The sequence below is a fragment of the Myxocyprinus asiaticus genome, chromosome 45 (assembly GCF_019703515.2).
Source record: "Myxocyprinus asiaticus isolate MX2 ecotype Aquarium Trade chromosome 45, UBuf_Myxa_2, whole genome shotgun sequence".
Classification (NCBI taxonomy): Eukaryota; Metazoa; Chordata; class Actinopteri; order Cypriniformes; family Catostomidae; genus Myxocyprinus; species Myxocyprinus asiaticus.
The window spans coordinates 30,514,954-30,536,165 of NC_059388.1; the positions used below are offsets into that span (position 1 = coordinate 30,514,954).

The 21,212-nt window shown below is 40.6% G+C and overlaps 1 protein-coding gene across 1 annotated transcript in view; it reads right to left on the bottom strand.

Annotated features, from left to right (window-relative positions):
* Nucleotides 1-595: 595 nt before the first annotated feature.
* Nucleotides 596-21,212, bottom strand: part of frs2a (fibroblast growth factor receptor substrate 2a) — a 38,499-nt gene continuing 17,882 nt past the window's right edge. Inside the window, exons 2-7 of the mRNA XM_051688970.1 lie at nucleotides 11,605-11,690; nucleotides 11,382-11,473; nucleotides 7,293-7,479; nucleotides 4,774-4,911; nucleotides 4,531-4,694; nucleotides 596-2,597 (exon numbers count right to left, since the gene is read on the bottom strand). Coding sequence (XP_051544930.1) covers nucleotides 1,650-2,597; nucleotides 4,531-4,694; nucleotides 4,774-4,911; nucleotides 7,293-7,479; nucleotides 11,382-11,447 — 1,503 coding nt within the window. The 5' untranslated portion in view covers nucleotides 11,448-11,473; nucleotides 11,605-11,690 and the 3' untranslated portion in view covers nucleotides 596-1,649. The remainder of the gene's footprint in view (nucleotides 2,598-4,530; nucleotides 4,695-4,773; nucleotides 4,912-7,292; nucleotides 7,480-11,381; nucleotides 11,474-11,604; nucleotides 11,691-21,212) is intronic.

Sequence of the window (21,212 nt, forward strand, 5' to 3'; positions counted from 1 at the left end):
TAAAGTGACTGCAGTGTACCGTGTGATTCTAAAATACCGTGAGCATCATTTATTGCTCTCAAGTGCAAAATGAGTGTATTACATCAAGTAACTAAATGTTTTATTTCGAACACTTCGACATCAAAAAAGGAGAAAACATCACAGCATTTGTGAATGAGGTCTGGAAAACCGTTGTGCTTCCTCATTTATACCTGTCGTGTTATTTTCCGTTCAGTACCTGCCTTTACGTCACGTGACCTTTAATGAGCGTTTATTTGTTTCACTTGTACATTTCAGACCTGTGGCAAATACGTCGTATGTAGGCAAATCAGTAAATTGTATACATACATCTACTGTGTATGCGGGCGAATATCGTGAAACCTGTAAAGAACATGTCATATTTCACTTCAAAATTAAAAGAAATATGTTTCAAAAAGAAAATGAAGCTCATTTTAAGTGTTTTTATTGTTATTTTCATGACATTTAAGCACAAGACCCCCCCCCCCCCCCACCCCCACACTGACATTAATGCAAAAACATAAAATAAATAAATTACTCATTACTGTACTGCAAAAAAAATATATATATACATTTTAATTTCCTTAAAATGTATGCTTTTTTAAATTGGGAAAAAAAAATTAATTGAAAAGGTAATTTTTCACAATGGTAGTATTTATTGTACTGCCTTTATGCTTATTTAAATTAGAAAAACAAATATTGGAAGTATATAATTTATGCTTATTAAAAAAAAAAAAAATGTAAAAAGTATTTATTCAAGATGGTAGTATTTATTGTACCACTTTCAATTTATTATTATTTAAACTAATATATATATTTGGTTTTTTTTTTGTGGTTTTTTTGGAGTGGAAAAAGTATTTATTCACGATGGTAGTATTTAATGTAATGCCTATAATTTACACTTTTTTTAAATTGAAAAAATATTTTAAAATACTGTATTATATAGTCAGGAGAATCTATCTAAATCACAACTGAGAAAAATAGGAATCGAAAAAACCCTCAAACAAAAATATCCCAATGCATAATGGAAAATTGGAATTTAGGGGGGCAAAGTTTTTGTTTTTTTCTCCCGTTTTCTCCCAATTTGGAATGCCCAATTCCCAATGCCCTCCAAGTCCTCATGGTGGCATAGTGACTCGCCTCAATCCGGGTGGCGGAGGACGAATCTCAGTTGTTTCCGTGTCTGAGACTGTCAATCTGTGCATCTTATCACGTGGCTTGTTGAGTGCGTTACCGCGGAGACCTAGTGTGTGTGGAGGCTTCACGCTATTCTCCGCGGCATCAACGCACAACTCACCACGCGCCACACCGAGAGCGAGAACCACATTATAGCAACCACGAGGAGGTTACCCCATGTGACTCTACCCTCCCTAGCAACCGGGCCAATTTGGTTGATTAGGAGACCTGGCTGGAGTCACTCAGCACGCCCTGGATTCGAACTCGCGACTCCAGGGGTGGTAGTCAGCATCTTTACTCGCTGAGCTACCCAGGCCCCGGGGCAAAGTGTGTTTAATTGTCATGAAAATTATGTCACAATACTAAAAATCATAATGGTCATAAAATAGGCTTCATTTTCTTCAATTGGACAAGCAAAAGCAACTTTATTACTGAATTCATAAAAGAACCGCAGCAGTGATCAGTGCCGGGTCGAATCACATGGGCAGGTCCGTGCTGTTGTGTCGAGTTTTCCTGGATGTGCCGTCGTCACGTGGCTGTGCTTTCTGCAGGCTGGACATAGCGGCCGTGCGTGCAATGTCTATAACCGCGTACAGCTCTGTCCGCCGTGTAGGGGTTGGCGGTAAGGGCGTGGTGGGCGTTTTCGGGGTTTGAGGCCCACTGGAGTCCGATACTTTGTCCATCTCCACCTCAATGTAGTTGAGCTGCCGGAGTGGGTCGCCCACCCCGAGCCTTCGGAGGTCAAAACTGAAGACTGTAGGTTGAGCGCTGGAACTTTGGAGGTTGTGCGCGCTGAGCTGCACCGTGACGTTCTCTGTGTTGACGTAGTTGTGTTGGGGGTCGAAGGAATGTGGCAGATGAAATCCGTTGAGAGAGGGCGACTTGAGTTCCTCTTCATCCTCTGCCTCGCTGTAAGGTTTGCGAGTCTCCCACACGGGAGGCAATGCTGGCAAGTTCTCATAGTTGAGCAGTGCAGTCCGCCTCTGGGCGGAGTTATTGGCATTGTGGGTGTCAGGTAGAGGCACTGGGGGTCTGTTGCGTCTAGGAGGGGCCACTCCGTTATATTGCTCATGCGATGCCTCCTTGCGCTCGTCGCTGTCGTAACCGGTGTCGCAGTCTGTCCCGGATCCCGCGCAGCCATTTACAGTCTTTCCAGCATGTTTTATACTAGAACTGACCGCACCTAACTCCTGCTCGCTGAATTCTCGCGGTCTCTCTTTAAGCAGCATTTGTCGCTGTACAGGGGTGGGGCCTAACACAAACGTAACACTCTCTGGCTCCAAAACCACCTGCGGTTCTACCTCATTGGGCGATGCTGGAATCACGCCCTCTGAATTGGACGTCTGTATTTCCAGAGGGGCGTGGCCACTGCTGCGACAGCGCCGCTCATCTTGCAGACCCGTTGTGTTGACATAAGTGTGCACCTGCAAAGATAGTTCATTAAATATTTATCAAAAGAAGAAGAATATGAAATAGTAGTGCTGCTTACCCATGCAAAACTCAGAGCCTAAATGCTAGGGTGTTGCTATGTTGTTGCTAGGGTACTCTGAGTGGTTGCTTACTGGCCCAGGTTAAAAGAGCCCACCAGTTTTATTATAGGGATGCACGATATATTGGCGAAAACCGGGAAAATCTAAATATTACTATCGCACCAATAATGGAATTACTGCCGATAATGTGTTACGTTTATTTGCTTGTGGCTGAGAATCTCAGACTGCCTGCGGCGTCTTTCCTTCAGGCAGACACTCGGGCAGCCGCAAGTGAACGTGTCTGTGTGAATGAAAGACCAGCTCATATTGCTCTGTGAGGATTATTTCAACATCTCTGCACGTTGTTACTGGCTGGTTTTAGTCATCTGCTGTAAGTAACATGCCATTCCCATATTCTGTTTGGTTCATGAGGCAATAAACGAAAACGCGACAAAAACATGTATGCATGTTACTTCGGGGCGATCATTTTCACGTATTCACAAAACCTAAACAGAATGTGGGAAATAGCACATAGTTCCTTACAGAACAGCACTGCAATTAAAACAAGTCCAAACACAACCTAACACAGTACATTTATATTAAAGAGTGACTCGAGACGCGCATAATCACACATACATAACACACACAAACCACCGCTGCACTAGCAGTCTGACTGCTAGAATAAATATTACACCATGTATACTGAGATTAGGGTTTGTATTTGTTGTTTAATGTTCGTTACATGCTGGTTATCGCTTCATTTTGGTTTAATGCATTATTACAGCTGTTTAAAGTTCATTATTCTCTCTCTGTTAACGAGTCATCAGGATTATCGTAAACACTCATATAAATGGACACCATACAATTTGTGTATGTGCATTGTCATTTATTTCTCTTAAGTTCAGCTGCTCAATGGCTTCATTGTCTGTGCAGATATTACGTTTATGTTGTGGATATAGCTGACTAATGTCACATATATAGGATGTGTGAGGTAATTAACCCGTTAGTAAAGTTAATTGCACGCAGCTTAAACGGGGAAATCCCCAGCATAGTATGACTGGATTATTTCAATCGATTCTTTCTAGATTTTCTTTCTTTAAAAAAGTTAATAAATAAATACAGTGGTAGGGTATTTTTTTTAAATTATTTTTTTATCCCCTTTTCTCCCAACTTGTAATGCCCAATTCCCACGACATAGTAGGTCCCCGTGGTGGCGCGGTTACTCACATCAATCCGGGTGGCGGAGAACAAGTCTCCGCTTCTGAGACCGTCAATCCGCGCATTTTATCACGTGACTCGTTGTGCATGACACCGCAGAGACTCACAGCATGTGGAGACTCATGCTACTCTCCACGATCCACGCACAACTTACCACACGCCCCATTGAGAGCGAGAACCACTAATCGCAACCACGAGGAGGTTACCCCATGTGACTCTACCCTCCCTAGCAACCGGGCCAATTTGGTTGCTCAGGAGACCTAGCTGGAGTCACTCAGCACGCCCTGGATTCAAACTCGCGACTCCGGGGGTGATAGCCAGCGTCAGTACTCGCTGAGCTACCCAGGCCCCCTAGTGTTAATGTATTGTTAATATATTGCAGTATTATTTTTTTCTTGTCATATTTTCATCAACAGTATGTTTTAATTAAAACAGTTTGATTATTGCCATGGCGCAATTTTTCTTTGTCTCGTCATTGTTGTCATAGACAAAATCCAACAAATCCTTTGTATACAAATATGTTCATCTCTAGATATAGCTTGTGTCCCCCCTTTAATGTACAGTTAGTCTATAAATTTTTTCACCTGTTTTATCGTCTGCTATGTAAGCAATAAATGCTTAGAATATAACAGCACACCTTAAATAAAAGTAAAGCATCACAAAAATATACCGTTTCATCATTTAGCAGTAGCGGGTGTGTTGACTCCTCCCCGACTGATGGTAACCTAGCACTGCCCACTGACGGGTGACGGCTCGAAGGCCGCGAGGAGCTGTCGCCAAATGACGGGTAACGTCCGATTGCATTTGCTACCGTTGGGACAGAGTAACCAGGAGCTAAGGAAAGAGCAGTTATGGTGTTAGTAAGGTCAGTATAACCGTGAGGGCAGAAGTGTGTTTATGCATATATTCTTACTGGTGGGAGTGTGTGGTGTGACTGGAAGCTCTGGCTCCTGCACTGGTTCCTCCACAACACTGATGCTGTTGTTGTGCATGATGTCCTGCAGCATGTTGAAGATCTCCTCAGCTCGTGCACACTTAAATGCAAATATACCTGCAGAGAAAGAGAGAGAGGGTTATGAGTAAACAACACCAACAAAACACACACGAACAGATACCACAACAGTCAGTATTGTCAACATGAAACGTTTGCAACCCATTTCATGTGTTAGCAATGTTATGTACATTAATAACAACTGAAATAAAATATTAAACGAGAAAAAAATATAGGATAGGAGTTGATTTTATCCTTCAGGTCTGTATATGGTCTCTATGTGGTGGGTGGTGTGAAATAGAAGAGGATTTGGTGATATCAGCCGAAAAGGAAAGTCATTTTGCATTTTGGGGGGAATTCACTAAGAATGAACTGCACCCAGCAAATGCGCTAATTATTATGCACCAACAAAATCGCTGCTAAATGCAATTTGCAAGTGCAATTACGATCTATAGCACATCTCGATATATGGTTATAACAGGTTATAGCAGTCTTTTCCATCAATTGATCATTATTTGATGAAATACTGCTGAAATGATCGACAGAAAATGTACTCTTTTAACCTCCTGAGACCATGCGTCCACATACGAGGACATTACACGTTTTGGGTTCTTTATAGGCTATGCATAATTTCATTTTATTTAAACTGACTCATCTCAGTTCAGGAGACTCTAGGCTGTCATTAAAGGGTTAAACTTTTGACACACCGAGTCATGTGACACAACAACATGGTGCCGATCACAGCTGAGTTTGTCTTTGGGAGAAACGGCAACACAACTACATCTGGTACGAAACTTCATTACGTTTTTATATTAAAACCTTTCTGAATCAAAAGAGTAGAGTCTCTAGTTTCATTTGATATGCCATTTTAAAAATGTATTTGATTTATTAATTATTAAAATAATAATTTTACCATCTACTTTCAAGACACAGCACAGTTTTAGCACTGAATACCCCTTCCTAAACTAGATTGCCGCTATTTAGTGGATAAGATGCATGTTTTTGCACTGTTTAGTAAACTGTAAACTGTTTAGTAAATTCGCACCAATTTGTACTGAAGGGAAGGAGCTCAGCATGGATGATTTAAAGGGACAGTTCACCCAAAGATTAAAAATTCTCTCATTTACTCCCCTCATGCCATCCCAAATGTGTGACTTTCTTTCTTATGCTGAACACAGGTTTTTAGAAGAATATCTCAGCTCTGTAGGTCCATACAATGTAAGTGAATGGTGTCCAAATCTTTGAAGCTCCAAAAAGCACATAAAGGCAGCATGAAAGTAATCTATAAGACTTCTGAAGCAATCCAATACATTTTGGACCAAAATATAACTCCTTTTGCACTCTAAGTCTTGACATCAGCCGTTTCCTTGGCGATCATGATTTCAAGCTTGATCCTAGTGCTTGATGCATGTGCAGACCACTAGATGGTGTGAGGAAGTGTAATCAAGCTTGAAATCATGGTCGCCAAGGAGACTGCTGATGTCAAGACTTAGAGTGCAAAAGGAGTTATATTTTGGTCTGTTCTCACCCAAAACCAATCTGAAGATATGGATTAAACCACTGGAGTCTTATGGATTACTTTTATGCTGCCTTTATGTGCTTTTTGGAGCTTCAAAGTTTTGGTCACCATTCGCTTGCATTGTGTGGACCTACAGAGCTGAAATATTCTTCTTTTTTCTTTCTTTTTTTTTCTCCTCTTTTCTCCCCAATTTGGAATGCCCAATTCCCAATGCGCTCTAAGTCCTCATGGTGGCGTAGTGACTCGCCTCAATCCGGGTGGTGGAGGACAAATCTCAGTTGCCTCCGTGTCTGAGACCGTCAATCTATGCATCTTATCACGTGGCTTGTTGAGCGCGTTACCGTGGAGACGTAGTGTGTGTGGAGGCCCACGCTATTCTCCGTGGCATCCATGCACAACTCACCACGCGCCCCTCCGAGAGCGAGAACCACATTATAGTGACCACGAGGAGGTTACCCCATGTGACTCTACCCTCCCTAGCAACCGGGCCAATTTGGTTGCTTAGGAGACCTGGCTGGAGTCACTCAGCACGCCCTGGATTCGAACTCGTGACTCCAGGGGTGGTAGTCAGCATCAATACTCGCTGAGCTACCCAGGCCCCTTGAAATATTCTTCTAAAAATTTTCATTTGTGTTCAGCAGAAAAAAAAGGCATACACATCTGGGATGGCATGAGGGTGAGTAAATGATGAGAGAATTTTCATTTTGAGGTGAACTATGCCTTTAATAACAGTAACATATCTTTATTAATGTTGAACATACCAGGAATCTGTCACACAGAGAGGAGCAGAAGAGAAGAGTGACATGACTATAAATAAATATAACAAGCAAACATTTGTATAGTAAAAGCAGAATTGGGCCCAACAGAGAGAGAATGAGCGTCAAGCATGTTATACAGTGACTATGAGAATCAAAAGTCTCACCTTGACCGGTTTGGCAGCGCCGGCCACACTCAAAAGAGAAGAGGTTGGAGTCGTAGCCATAGCGACGAAGGCAGAGGTAGGGCCACTTCACAGCATCTCGTTTGCGCGTGTGCAGAATGAGCTCTTCCTCGGTTAACTCCATCACGCCCGAGCCCAGTTCATTTCCATCATCGTCCACATTTATCACCTACACAGCACACCGGTTTTAGGCTCTACACACTTCTAAACCCAATTTAATACTCTTAATATGACTGCTGAAATCAGAATCTGTTCACTGTGTACACATACACTACCACTTAAAAGTTTGGACACACTGGATGTTTTTCGTGTTTAAGCTATTTTGTTCTTAGGCAATTATACATTTTTCCTATGTATTAATTTTTACTATAACTTCACAAAAAAACAAGGAGCGTCAAGTGTTTGGTATCATTGTAAAGAAAACTTTTCAGTTTTTTTAATGATATAGATTATGATACATTCTGAGACTCTCAGCCTAAGAAACTGCTGAAAAATCACAAAATAAATGAAGCAAAAAAATTACTTTTTTCCTTATTTGTCTTATTTGGCATTATGTATCTCTGGGTGTAAATAAGGTGGCTCCGAAAAACTGCTTTTGTTTTGTTCCCAATCATGTCAACTGTATCTGTGAAAAATGTTGTGTTGACATGACAAAGCAATCAAAAGTTATAGCATTACAAAATTATTTATCATAGTGTCCAAAAACGTCTCCATGTGTCCAGAAGCCTCTCCAAACAAATAAAACATAATAATTGTACATAAGAACTAATTACACATGCAAACGCAACAATGACTAAAGGTATTCATAGCATGCAGACATGATTTTAGTAACGAGATTTCACAGAATGAGTTTCATTCTGTGTCATTTGAGTCATCATTGAGTCTGTGTCATGTACTTGGCGCCATCTCCTGGTGGCCATATGTAACATTGTGCTTCGTGTCGCATCTGATTACCTTGTGTGTGGGCTCGTTTGAAAGATAATCGCCTCCTCTAAGTAATGGTATGTGATATGTTATGTTCTGTTTATTTTTCGTGAAGTTATAAGCACAAACGTGGCATATAAGCAATACCAATATACAGTGCATTCAGAAAGTATTCAGACCCCTTCATTTTTTCACATTTTGTTATGTTGCAGCCTTATGCTGCACATCAACCTACACTCCATATCCCATAATGACAAAGCAAAAATCTGATTTTTGATAACTTGGCAAATTTATTACAAATAAACAACTGAAATATCACATTGACATAAGTATTCAGACCCTTAACTCAGTATTTAGTTGAAGCACCTTTGGCAGCGTTTACAGCCTCAAGTCTTTTTGGGTATGATGTGACAATCTTTGCAACTCTTGGATTTGGGGATTTTCTGCCATTCTTCTCTGCAGATCCTCTCAAGCTCTGTCAGGTTGGATATGGACCGTCGGTGGACAGCCGTTTTCAGGTCTCTCCAGAGATGTTCGATTGGGTTCAAATCCGGGCTCTGGCTGGGCCATTCAAGGACATTCACCGAGTTGTCCCTAAGCCACTCTTGCGTTGTCTTGGCTGTGTGCTTTGGGTCATTGTCCTGTCAGAAGGTGAACCTTCGGCCCAGTCTGAGGTCCTGAGCACTCTGGACCAGGTTTTCATTAAGGATATCTCTGTATTTTGCTGCGTTCAGCTTACCTTCAGCCCTGACCAGTCCCCCAGTCCCTGCTGCTGAAAAACACCCCCACAGCATGATGCTGCCACCACCATGCTTCACCGTTGGGATGGTATTGCGCAGATGATGATCGGTGCCTGGTTTCCTCCAGACATGACACATGGAACTGAGGCTAAACAGTTCAATCTTCGTTTCATCAGACCAGAGAATCTTGTTTCTCACAGTCTGAGAGTCCTTTAGGTGCTTTTTTATGTGTCTTGCACTGAGGAGAGGCTTCTGTCTGGCCACTCTGCCATAAAGCCCAGATCAGTGGAGTGTTGCAGTGATGGTCGTCCTTCTGCAAGTTTCTCCCATCTCCACACATGATCTCTGGATCTCAACCAGAGAGACCATTGGGTTCTTGGTCACCTCTCTTACCAAGGCCCTTCTCCCCCGATTGCTCAGTTTGGCCGGGCGGCCAGCTCTAGGAAGAGTCCTGGTTGTTCCAGTCTTCTTCCATTTAAGAATTATGGAGACCACTGTGCTCTTGGGAACCTTCAATGCAGCCAAATTGTTTCTGTAGCCTTCCCCAGATCTGTGACTCGACACAATCCTGTCTCTGAGCTCTGCAGGCAGTTCCTTTGACCTCATGGCTTGTTTTTGCTCTGATATTCATTTTCAGCTATCAATCAATTGAATTTGCCACAGATGGACTCCAATCAAAGTGTAGAAACATCTCAAAGATGATCCAGAGAAATGGGATGCACCTGAGCTAAATTTCAAGTGTCACAGCAAAGTCTGAATACTTATGTCAATGTGATATTTCAGTTTTTTCTTTTTAATAAATTTGCAAAGTTATCAAAAATCTGGTTTTTGCCCTGTCATTATGGGGTATGGAGTGTAGATTGATGTGAAAATTTTTTTAGCATAAGGCTGCAAGAAAACAAAATGTAGAAAAAAAAAAAAATGAAGGGGTCTGAATACTTTCTGAATGCACCGTAATTGTCAAAGTCATATATTTAGCTATTACTCACTATATTTTTGTCTGTGAGTAAAACAAATAGGATGGTTGTATTCTACTCTTTGAGAGCTTTCCAACAGCATATGACACATGACTATTTGATATGATACGTATTGCGATACACGTCACGATTCGATATATCGCAATACATCACGATATCATGGTTCAATTTAGCTTTTAATTTAAATTAATTTGGGTATAATTCCGTTTTAATGTCCATTTTGCTTGCATACAGTATGAAAGAAATTATCTTTCAGCTAATGCTGTTATTTATTCATTATACAGGGGACCTTCTAATTTACGGACATATACATTTTACAAATTGTATTTTATTAGTTTTTCATCATTTTGGTGACATTTGACCTTTTTTTTTAAAAATCTAGTCTATATATTACATCAATAAATATGGTGTATTGAATTTGCATATATTATATTGCATATATACAGTATATTGTTACATGTTTGTTGTTTACATACCTAATTTGTACTATTTACAAGTATTTACTTAGATATGTAGAACAAGTGCTAAAACGGTACTGTCTCTTTAAGACCTGTGGCAGGGACTTTGACACTAGTGTTTGTTTGGTCGAATGGCTTCTTTACAGCATCTGTGCTATGTGTGATTAGAATGAAATGTTTCTGATTTGTTGTTTTTGATAAATAACTGACTGTAGAGAACAAAGGATATTAAGAGACATTATAAAACAACAAATGGTTTGCTTGGATCTTGTCTTTGGACTCACATTACACCGAAAGTGTCAAATCCTTTACTCTCAGCACGCAGGGAAAATATCTTGGTGCTGAACCTCTATGCCACTCAAACACTGGTGAGTGAAATCTAAAAAATTACCAGCCAGTGGCTAATCACAGACATTTTTTGAAGCAAATGGGAAGTATTTATGCACATCAAATTGTTGGGGATTTCAGATAGAAAAAAAGAGCGATCTTGGCATTTTAAGAATCGACATTGGGATCGTACAAATGAAGATTAAGTAGAAAATCAATATTTTTGTCCGGCCCTAGATCCAAACGCATGAGTGAGGTCCAGCATGTCCATCAGTTTTAGTCTCTTTTGTGCCTCGTAGAAGTGTCTCTGAGTGCACTGAAAATATCACGATATATCACGATCCATGGATCTATGTATCGATACAATATTGTGAGAAAAAGTATCTCGATATATCGATGTTTGATTGTATCGACACAGCCCTAGTAGTGTATGTAGTATTCAGTATTGTAACAAACACACTTTGGTACTGTAAGTGTCACACCTTCTTAGAACACAACAACAGCTTGTTGTTTTTTATTAGGACACTAATGATCTGGAACTTTTATTTCAGCACATGACATCAACCAGCTGTTTTACACAGTATATGTGTGAAAGGAAGATAAAGCTCTTAGTGCAGAGAGACAGAGAGAGAGAGAGATGCTCGCCTTGAATTTATTGTGATGGTTGTCAGGGATGATCTCTTTCTCGGGACAGCTACAGCAGCTCCCCATGGCGCCTTCAACACACCATTGGACCCCTGCGTATTAGAAACGGGAGTGAGGGACAGGGAAGAGAAGGGCTTGAGATGGAGAGGTGTAGCGACATTATAGACGATTTATAGATTTGCATTTACTCTAAACTTCCAGCAGAGGCCAGCAAAGTGCTCACCTACGTCCAGCCATCAACACACACTGCTGTCACACCTCAACATCTCCAGCGTGTGTGTGTCTGTGTGAGCGAGAGAGATCAGCTTCCTGTAGGAGAGAGAGAGAGAGAGAGAGAGAGAGAGAGAGAGAGAGGGAGATCCAGGTGAATTTAGGAACTTAGGTTCAAGTTCCTCCCTGTTGTTTGCATTGATAGCACAAATACGCACCCGTTTCTACACCGTAAAGGACAGAAGATCAGAGACACATGGATCAACCACAGTTGTGGGTCAAGGCTGCGTGAGAAAAGTCCAGAGATGGAGTCCCACGGCTGCCCCGTACACTTTCATAATTAATGCGCACTTGAATTTGAACACATTCTACCATCTATCTCACACACACACACTTCTTTTACATTAGCATTTCAAGAAAAACTTCCAATATTATAAACATTAACATATAACAGTACCATTTTCATCGGTTTAAACAAGATATTTAGCATAAAGAGCATGACAAAATTAACAAATGTCACTTTAAAAATAGCCCCCATATATTTTAAAATTACAATACAGACTTGGGGAATGTTCATTCTTTAATTGCTGTTCTAGGTAAACATTAAGGATGTGCAGAACAACTAATCTGACTGACGTTTAAGGAAAACTTTGGAGTCAACTAATCTAAAAAGAAAGAATCCCTCAGAAAACAGTCAAAAAACATTCAGCTGAAAATGGGGCATTTACCTGCGATGTGCTTGCCTTGCATTACCACAACTGTAGGCTACATTAAATATAGAACATGACATGTATTTAATGAATCAACGTTAGTGAATACAGGCAAAAGTATTGAAAACAACTGGATGAATAGTGCAGGACCAGTAGCAACCCTAATGGCCAGTTCTAAACGGTAATCAAAAGTAAAAGTTACTTAACATAATAAAACAGTCAGGACTTTGTTGAAAATAATTCACAGGTAAGCCAAATATTCGAGAGAGAAAAAATACGCTGAAAAGTTGCGCGTATTTCACGACTTGCATTAGCCTATGTATGATGTACAGTAATACAACAGCTGTTCGGTTAAAAACGTTAACCAATAACAGTTACTGTGCAAAAAAACAAAATAGCTATAAGATGTGGAAATAAACCTAATGTATTGTTCTGAACATGACGTGCACACAGAATAAAGGATAGTTTAACCAGTTAAGCCATCGGCACATTTTTGAAAATAGCCTTGTTGATCAGCAGGATAAAAAAATGGCATACCTAGCCTAAAACGTTCATTTTCTAGGCTACTTACACAAAAAGCTGATGAACAAAATTAACATGTCAGCATGGTCTGGTGAAAGATGGGACCTCACTCACCTGAGGCGATTGAAACAGCCCGCTCGACTGGAAAATAACTTGCAAGCACGCACAGATTTAAAGAAGACTCAAATGCGAAAACAAAGGTGATTTCTATAGCTACATTGCTGGTCTTGCTAGAGGACATTTTCAGCTTGAGGTGAAATGAAACTTTGTATACGTCTGCTCCAGATATCCTCTTTTTTAATAATATTTGTATTATTAATTATATTGAAAATGTGTAACATTAGCATGACGGTAATTTAAGCGCAGCCTTTGTAATATAAAGCCAAACGTAAATGGGGAAAAATGTTGAACAGTTTAATGGGGAAAAATATTGACCAATTCGCAATTCCAGTGTCGACTATCAGCATCAGAACCGTTTAGTCGACTAGTCTCACAACTCCCTAGTAAACACACACTAAAACAGGGGTCGGCAACCCTGTTTGACATGGAGTGCCATTTAAAATTTTCCTGGTTAATGGCTGTGTCGACTTATTTTTCTATGCGAGTTGACACAGTCGCAAATTTGTTTATTTGAGAAGTGACCAAGAAATTGTGTGGAATCTTAAATATTTCTTATTCATTTACTGCCATAGCCTTAATTGTTCAAAATCCTGAAACTTTATTTCCAGGTTTCATTTATATTTTGACTCAGATTTATTTTTTTTATTTTTTTGTGGATTTTTATCACCTCAATCCGGGTGGCGGAGGACTCTACCCACCCTAGCAACCGGGCCAATTGGTTGCTTAGGAAGCCTGACTGGAGTCACTCAGCACGCCCTGGATTTGAACTTGCTGACTACCATACCTGGAGTCGCATCTTTACTTGCTGAGCTACCTAGGCCCACCGCGATGTGCGTTAAAACATTTTTATCCCCATTTCTCCCCAATTTGTAATGCCCAATTCCCACTACTTAGTAGGTCCTCGTGGTGGCGCGGTTACTCACCTCAATCCGGGTGGTGGAGGACAAGTCTCAGTTGCGTCCGATTCTGAGACCGTCAATCCGCGCATCTCATCACGTGACTCGTTGTGCACGACACCGCGGAGACTCTCAGCATGTGGAGGCTCATGCTATTCTCCACGATCCACGCACAACTTACCACACGCCACACTGAGAGCGAGAACCACTAATCGAAACCACGAGGAGGTTACCTCATGTGACTCTACCCTCCCTAGCAACCGGGCCAATTTGGTTGCTTAGGAGACCTGACTGGAGTCACTCGGCACGCCCTGGATTCGAACTTGTGACTCCAGGGGTGGTAGTCAGCATCAATACTCGCTTACATTTAATCTTTTAATCATTTAATGTAGTTTTGAGAGTCACCATCACCATGTGGTTTATTTAGCGGTAAGTCTGGTTCTGGAAGTAAAAAATTCCATTAATTTATCCCATAGACTAATTGGTTTTCAAAGATAACTTATAAACCTTTAAAGACAAACCTACCGTGAGCTATGAGGTTGTTCATCCAATGGTATATACTTCCGTTGAAGCCACTACGTTGTTTAAAAATCGTGTTTGATAGCGGAATTCATGGTAAACAACTACATTACCCATGGTCCAGCACAGAAAGATCCACCAATCAGAGAACCGTGGCAAACGAAACCTGCGAAACGTGCCTCAGAGCGACCGTGACGCACTGCGAATGACGTAATTGAGTCGGTCTTCCTTCACCCTTAAACTACTTGTTTGTACATATGGGTATATTTTGCAATAAACGTAAAATATATTGTTTCTACACAGTTGCGCTCTACTGAGGGTGTATGCAGGGTTGACAATCTCAAGGATTAATAATGGTCTTCTTATTTACATCATGTGTTGCTTTGAAAGCAAAAAGCAACAAATAAAACACGAAAATGAAGGTTTTCATCTGCTCAATTGCGCAGCACGACCAAAGCAAAGTGGATGTGTCTACTCGCGGGATTCACCGCTGCCCGAATTGATTTGCGCCGCCGGCTCGTGATGCGCGAATGGCTTAATCACTCTTCTGCTGACTATACCGCAGCCTCGTCACACTTTAATACTGTTTAGTTTTGTTCACGTGTGCCTTAGGTTGCCGACCCCTGTGCTAGAAGGACGTCTTTAAACATTGTGATTGCATGTAAAGTTGTAAGAAGTTCAGCTTAAAAATATGGCTCGAGACCCCCTGTGTTCTGCTCCATTCTGCAGCAATATGTTAAAGTAAATGGCCCCTTACTTGGGAAAAAAAAAATTTCTCTTTTATGTGTCAAACTCTATTTTTATAGTAACAAACAACGCAACAGAAGGGTTTGCAGCATGACCTAAAGCACAGTTCATTTTGTCTCCTCATGAGTATGAAACATGAATAATTAATGAGCTCCAGTAAAGCTCTGCTCTAGTTTGCAGGAAACACACGGCTCGCTGATTCACTCAGATATCAGACCATTTTATAACATTCCAAGGAAAATTCTACGGTTTTACATTAAATAAAAAATAAAATAATTGACTACACTACAGTTGCTAAAACCTGGCCACCTGGGCCATAAATTACATCTTCAGTGTTTCTAGATCATTTACAATGTCCCAAATACATGATTCACAGTCACCATGTTTACAATACTTCTCTTTTCAGCTTCTATTTCAATAGCACAATTCTCATGGTAAAGCTGCATACCCTTAAAATACAATTCCCTATGTAGTAAAAAGAAAGATGAATTTCGGATTTTGCATTGTGAGTTTGTAATAGCACCACTCACCAGTGGGGGTGTTAGGGTGGGTCACAACGAACTTATTTAATTAATATCTAAATCCAACAAGTAGTCTGTGAGCTTCATGACCTTCTTATCTCGACTCCGTCTGGACACCATGTTACAGGTCACACCTCCTTTATGCAAAATTAACCCTGCAGTGCTTCATTTTTCTTCTATATTTAATGACTGAAGTATGTGGGGCTAAGAGTGGAGGGACGATTACTGGTAAATGCCGTGTCCCACCTGCCCAGGTACATGGAGGTCATGTGACCACAGCTCACGTATTGTTTGCATTCCAGCAGTTGGACATCCAGCAATTAGAACAACTAATAGAAACACTCCCAAACAGATATATCATGTACAGAAAGGCCACAAGAGCAAGAGAGGGGTGAGTGTGTATTCCAATAGTCTGCAGATTTTCAGTGAATAATGACATAAACTTCAGCCAAAAAAATTATTTTGACTAGTCTGTCCTTTTCTTTAAATAAGCAAAAATCGTGGAGCCTGGTAGCTCAGCAAATAAAGACGCTGACTAGTCGCAAGTTCAAATCCAGGGCATGCTGAGTGATTCCAGTCTGGTCTCCAAAGCAACCAATTGGCCCGGTTGCTAGGGAAGGTAGAGTCACATGGGGTAACCTCATCGTGGTCGCTATAATGTGGTTCGTTCTCAGTGGGGAGCGTGGTGAGTTGTACGTGGATGCCGTGGAGAATAGCGTGAAGCCTAGCACACGCACTAGGTCTCCACGGTAACGCGCTCAACGAGCCACGTGATAAGATGTGCGGATTGACGGTCTCAGACGTGGAGGCAACTGAGATTCATCCTCCGCCACCCAGACTGAGGCGAGTCACTACGCCACCACGAGGTCTTTGGGAATTGGGCATTCAAAATTGGGGAGAAAAGGGGAGAAAATCCAAAAAAACAAAAAAGCAAAAATCGAGGTAACAATGAGGCACTTGCAATGGAAGTTGATGGGGCCAATTTTTGGAGGATTTAAAGGCAGAAATGTGAAGCTTATAATTCTATAAAAGCACTCAATTCAAAGTTAAAATCTGTGTATTATTTGAGCTGTAAAGTTGTTTAAATCGTCATTTTTACAGTTGGGTTAGTTGAAACCATCATGCAATCGAAGTTGTAAATTGGCAATAACTTTACACAGAAAAGGTTAGCAAGTGACTTTATCACACTAAAATCATGTTAACACACATATTGTTCACGTCTTGAAACAGTGAGTGTTTTAACGTTTACGGATTGGCCCAGTTCACTTTAATTGTAAGTGCCTCACTGTAAACCAGCTTTTTTTTTTTAAGAAAAGGAGGTGCAAGTCAAAACTAGTTTTTGTGGTAATCAATATTATGCCACAAATGCTGTCGATTGAGCTTAACTTGTACTAAACCCAGAATATTCCTTTAAGGGTTCCACACGGATTTTGAAGAACATGAGGGAGAGTTAAATGATGAAATAATTGTTTCCATTTTTGGGCTGAACACTTTAGCTATTGTAAACAATAAAGCAGACTCCAACTTTTAAGGGATAGTTCTCCGAAAATATGTATGCACCCTTATGATGTTCTAAACTCTTCAGTTGTGAACAAAAGGAGATGTTCGGTAAGTTAGCTTCAGTAACCATTCACATTCATTGCATCTATTGTCCATACAATAAATGTGAAGGGTGACAAAGTCATAAGAGTTTAGTGAGTAAATGATTACAGAATTGTAATTTTTGGGTGAACTATCCATTTAAGGCAGCACTACAGATATAATGTGTTCTGATTACTGTAGTCTGAACTTCACTCTTGTATAACATCAGTTTCACAATGTGCCAATTATGATTTCACTGACGATCATCAACACGCCCACAACAGTTTCACAGCAAACGCCCACCACAAACTCACCAAATCCATCTAGTCAGAGCTCCCACAACCTCCCTAACTCAGTCAGTGTTTGAATCCGTACGGCAGCAGATCTGGTCGGATCAGTCAGCGGCTCTGGCTCTGAACGTCGAGATTCACTCATTCCTGCTGCATGTTTGGGCAATTATCACCCCACGTAATGAGGGAGGTCATGACTAGCCTACAATATCCCGCTAAACCACAGAGCATGACTCAGCCTCACTGGGACTCATATTACAACACTAATCTAAACTCAGAAAGGTCACACGACTCCTGTGCTTAAAACGACAGAGGAAAAACGCTGAAACCAAGCTGCTGTTATAAGAGTTCATTATTAGGCGTACAATGGCGTCTGTAAATCATGTTGATTTGTAGCGTTTGAAAGTAAATAAGAAACAGCTCTATAATTTAACATTTCCAAGTGAAAAAGGATATTTAACAAGAACAAAATTTAGGATATGACTTCATTTTAACCATATGGAATTGATTGGTCTCTATGTGACAGGTGGTTGGAGGGGACGAGTTAAAAAAAATGAGGACATTGTGATGTCCACGGTCTGCCTAACAGTAGGGATGGGCGGATCGATCATAAAGCATTGATACTTTCGATACTGATGTTGTATCAAAACTATCGATTCTAACAATTTAAAACTAGGGATATTATTATTTGGTTACCATGAACAATAATCATAAGCTTCAAAGTGAAATAAAAAGGATTAGGCTATATTAGCAAATACTTGTGCAGGATGGGAACTATTTCTTCTTCCGCTCATCTTAACATGCATGCTGAAAGACACAAGCAGACAAGTGCTTGCACCATCACAAGGTTCGTTCAAACAAGAGGGTTCAGTGCCTTGTAGAGGTAATGATAGAAAATCAGAGAAACAGCTTCTGGACAGTAGTGTAGTCTAGGCAGGGCATACGCTGGCACACGCCATATGCCCACCTATCTTTCTTAGGATTCTGTGTATGCCCATCTGAAATAAGTGATGATGATACGTATGGTCGCCAGAACAAGGAGTAGTCTTTTGACCCGGAATTTTTTCAATCTACTAACGCAATGCCGCGGCACCGTTGAGTCAATTTTGTATATATATATATATATATATATACAGTTGTGCTCAAAAGTTTGCATACCCTGGCAGAAATTGTGACATTTTGGCATTGATTTTGAAAATATGACTGATCATGCAAAAAAACTGTCTTTTATTTAAGGATAGTGATCATATGAAGCCATTTATTATCACATAGTTGTTTGGCTTCTTTTTAAATCATAATGATAACAGAAATCACCCAAATGGCCCTGATCAAAAGTTTACATACCCTTGAATGTTTGGCCTTGTTACAGACACACAAGGTGACACACACAGGTTTAAATGGCAATTAAAGGTTAATTTCCCACACCTGTGGCTTTTTAAATTGCAATTAGTGTCTGTGTATAAATAGTCAATGAGTTTGTTAGCTCTCACGTGGATGCACTGAGCAGGCTAGATACTGAGCCATGGGGAGCAGAAAAGAACTGTCAACAGACCTGCGTAACAAGGTAATGGAACTTTATAAAGATGGAAAAGGATATAAAAAGATATCCAAAGCCTTGAAAATGCCAATCAGTACTGTTCAATCACTAATTAAGAAGTGGAAAATTCAGGGATCTCTTGATACCAAGCCAAGGTCAGGTAGACCAAGAAAGATTTCAGCCACAACTGACAGAAGAATTGTTCAGGATGCAAAGAAAAACCCACAGGTAACCTCAGGAGAAATACAGGCTGCTCTGGAAAAAGACGGTGTGGTTGTTTCAAGGAGCACAATACGACGATACTTGAACAAAAATGAGCTGCATGGTCGAGTTGCCAGAAAGAAGCCTTTACTGCACCAATGCCACAAAAAAGCCCGGTTACAATATGCCCGACAACACCTTGACACGCCTCACAGCTTCTGGCACACTGTAATTTGGAGTGATGAGACCAAAATAAAGCTTTATGGTCACAACCATAAGCGCTATGTTTGGAGAGGGGTCAACAAGGCCTATAGTGAAAAGAATACCATCCCCACTGTGAAGCATGGTGGTGGCTCACTGATGTTTTGGGGTTGTGTGAGCTCTAAAGGCATGGGGAATCTTGTGAAAATTGATGGCAAGATGAAAGAAGCATGTTATCAGAAAATACTGGCAGACAATTTGCATTCTTCTGCACGAAAGCTGTGCATGGGGCGCTCTTGGACTTTCCAGCACGACAATGACCCTAAGCACAAGGCCAAGTTGACCCTCCAGTGGTTACAGCAGAAAAAGGTGAAGGTTCTGGAGTGGCCATCACAGTCTCCTGACCTTAATATCATCGAGCCACTCTGGAGAGATCTCAAACGTGCGGTTCATGCAAGACGACCAAAGACTTTGCATGACCTGGAGGCTTTTTGCCAAGACGAATGGGCAGCTATACCACCTGCAAGAATTTGGGGCCTCATAGACAACTATTACAAAAGACTGCACGCTGTCATTGATGCTAAAGGGGGCAATACACAGTATTAAGAACTAAGGGAATGCAGACTTTTGTACAGGGGACATTTCATTTTTTTCTTTGTTGCCATGTTTTGTTTTATGATTGTGCCATTCTGTTATAACCTACAGTTGAATATGAATCCCATAAGAAATAAAAGAAATGTGTTTTGCCTGCTCACTCATGTTTTCTTTAAAAATGGTACATATATTACCAATTCTCCAAGGGACGATATTGGACTTGAAATTATTGGTATTGGATCAAAAATAAACTAAGTGGTATCATCCATCCATACCTAACAGTAAAGTTGTTTCAGATGCTAATATTAGGCTATTTTGAGTTTATCAGTATTGGCCAATAATTGTTCCCGCTTGGTTGTTTAACAGAAATGGTCATTCCAATAGAGCGCAACAGTGCCCGCCCACTTTTTCAGATGTCTGGGTACCGGAAGTATTTTCCCCATTCATTTCTTCCATAGACTTTTCATTAAATCCTTCATAAAAGAGTTGTGAGCCATTAACCAAACCAAGCAGCTCTGAGGTGAATCACAACAACACAAATTTTGTTTTGAGGCAAAAAATATTTGAAAATCGGACATAAAGACAAAGGTACAAACTATGTACTTACCGTCTTTCATGAGGGCACAGACTACAATCCCATGAAGCACTGGCGAATGATGTCATTGAATAAAAAACGATGAGAATAAATAAAAATATTAATTTAAGTCTGTTAATTATAAGTATAGAAATAATCTATTTTATGTTTATTGCAAAATATTCCGATATGTACAAATATATACAGTAAGTGGTTTAAGGGTGAAGGGAGATCGACTCGATTACGTCATTCACAGTGCGTCATGGGAGCGTGCGGTCGCTCCGAGGCACGTTTTGCGGGTTTTGTTGGCTGTAGTTCTCTGATTGGTGGATCTTTCTCTGCTGTACCATGGGTAATGTATTTGTTTACCATGTATTCCATTATCAAACATGATTTTTAAACAATGAAGTTGAAATAACGTGGACAGATGGCTTCAACGGAAGTATATACCATCGATGAACAACCTCGTAGCTCACGGTAGGTCTGTCTTTAATGATTTATAAGCTATCGTTGAAAATCAATTCATCTATGCGATAAATGAATGGGATTTTTACTTCCGGAACCAAACTGTTGCGCTCTATTGCCAGTGAATAAAGCAGATTTAATGT